The following is a 1,014-nucleotide window of genomic DNA, read 5'->3' on the forward strand; positions in this document are numbered from 1 at the left end:
TCCTAAGTGTCTATGTGCTGAGATACTTTGAGACCGTGAACAGTGGCATGTTGACCCAGCACCTAGACCACCAAGCCGTGGCTGTGCTAACATGGCGGACGTTCGAAGCGGGAAAGGACCGCCTGTGGACGGCGTTGAACATCCCGGATGACGTCAACGCTGCCATTGGGCTGTACAACTCGTCCAACGTGGACAGTACACGAATGGTAACAAGCTCATCAACTCCAGACTGCCAGTACTGCGTGTAAGGCAAGGCGTGCGACACCCCCGGCGCCAACTTCCCCGACGTCTCGACCTCGGCGTGGCCACCGGACCAAGGACACTTGGTACGCCGCGAACAACCCTTGTCCCCGAGATCCGACCGAAGTGCAGCAGTGCCAGCCGGTGAGTTCGTCTCGCTGGTCGAGACCATCAAGCATGTGGTGCCAGGTGAAAGCTGCCCAAGTGAACCCAGCCCTGGTCACGAGCAACGTGTACCACAAGCTCCAAGTGAGTGCCGGACGCGACGCGTATGCAGATTTGGGCCTCATCGACGGCAAGGAATCTCTCCACTGAGGCATCAACTACAACGGGACGTGCTTTCCCATCGCGAACGGCTGCATTGGAGCGTTCTTGTGCGATCCGGATGCAAGGAACCTCAAGTGCGAGACGCCGCGGAAGGACAGCTTCGCCGACACCTACAGTCAACTTGATAAAAACTCGACAAAGTGGTACTCCAGGTTATATGGAAATTTGTATGAACTGCGTTGTAGTAGACTTTGAAATTTTTTTACACTGGAAGTTGGCAAAGGACGCCTGGTGCTTCTGCAGCTGTTTTGATCCGCCCAATCGGACAAAAAATATTCAAAATACTACGTAGTAACCGCTTGCGCAGCGTCTGCCGCGGAAGCTGCGTCGGACGCCGGCCTGTCCAACTCGCAGATCGCCGGCGTGATCGAAGAAGTGACGGCCGCCTCGGAACAGATCGCGGACCCCGCCAACGTGGCTACCGCGGCTGCCATCGAGACGGGTGCG

General features: G+C 56.9%; 1 protein-coding gene across 1 annotated transcript; it reads left to right on the forward strand.

Moving 5' to 3' along the window:
• Window positions 1-47: 47 nt before the first annotated feature.
• On the forward strand, window positions 48-555 carry H310_07406 (hypothetical protein; the record flags this gene model as incomplete). Its single annotated transcript, XM_008873147.1, has 3 exons — window positions 48-195; window positions 250-326; window positions 430-555. 3 exons carry the CDS (start codon window positions 48-50, stop codon window positions 553-555), a joined length of 351 nt encoding a protein of 116 aa, XP_008871369.1.
• Window positions 556-1,014: the final 459 nt, after the last annotated feature.

Source organism: Aphanomyces invadans, assembly GCF_000520115.1.
Source record: "Aphanomyces invadans strain NJM9701 unplaced genomic scaffold supercont1.14, whole genome shotgun sequence".
NCBI lineage: Eukaryota > Oomycota > Saprolegniomycetes > Saprolegniales > Verrucalvaceae > Aphanomyces > Aphanomyces invadans.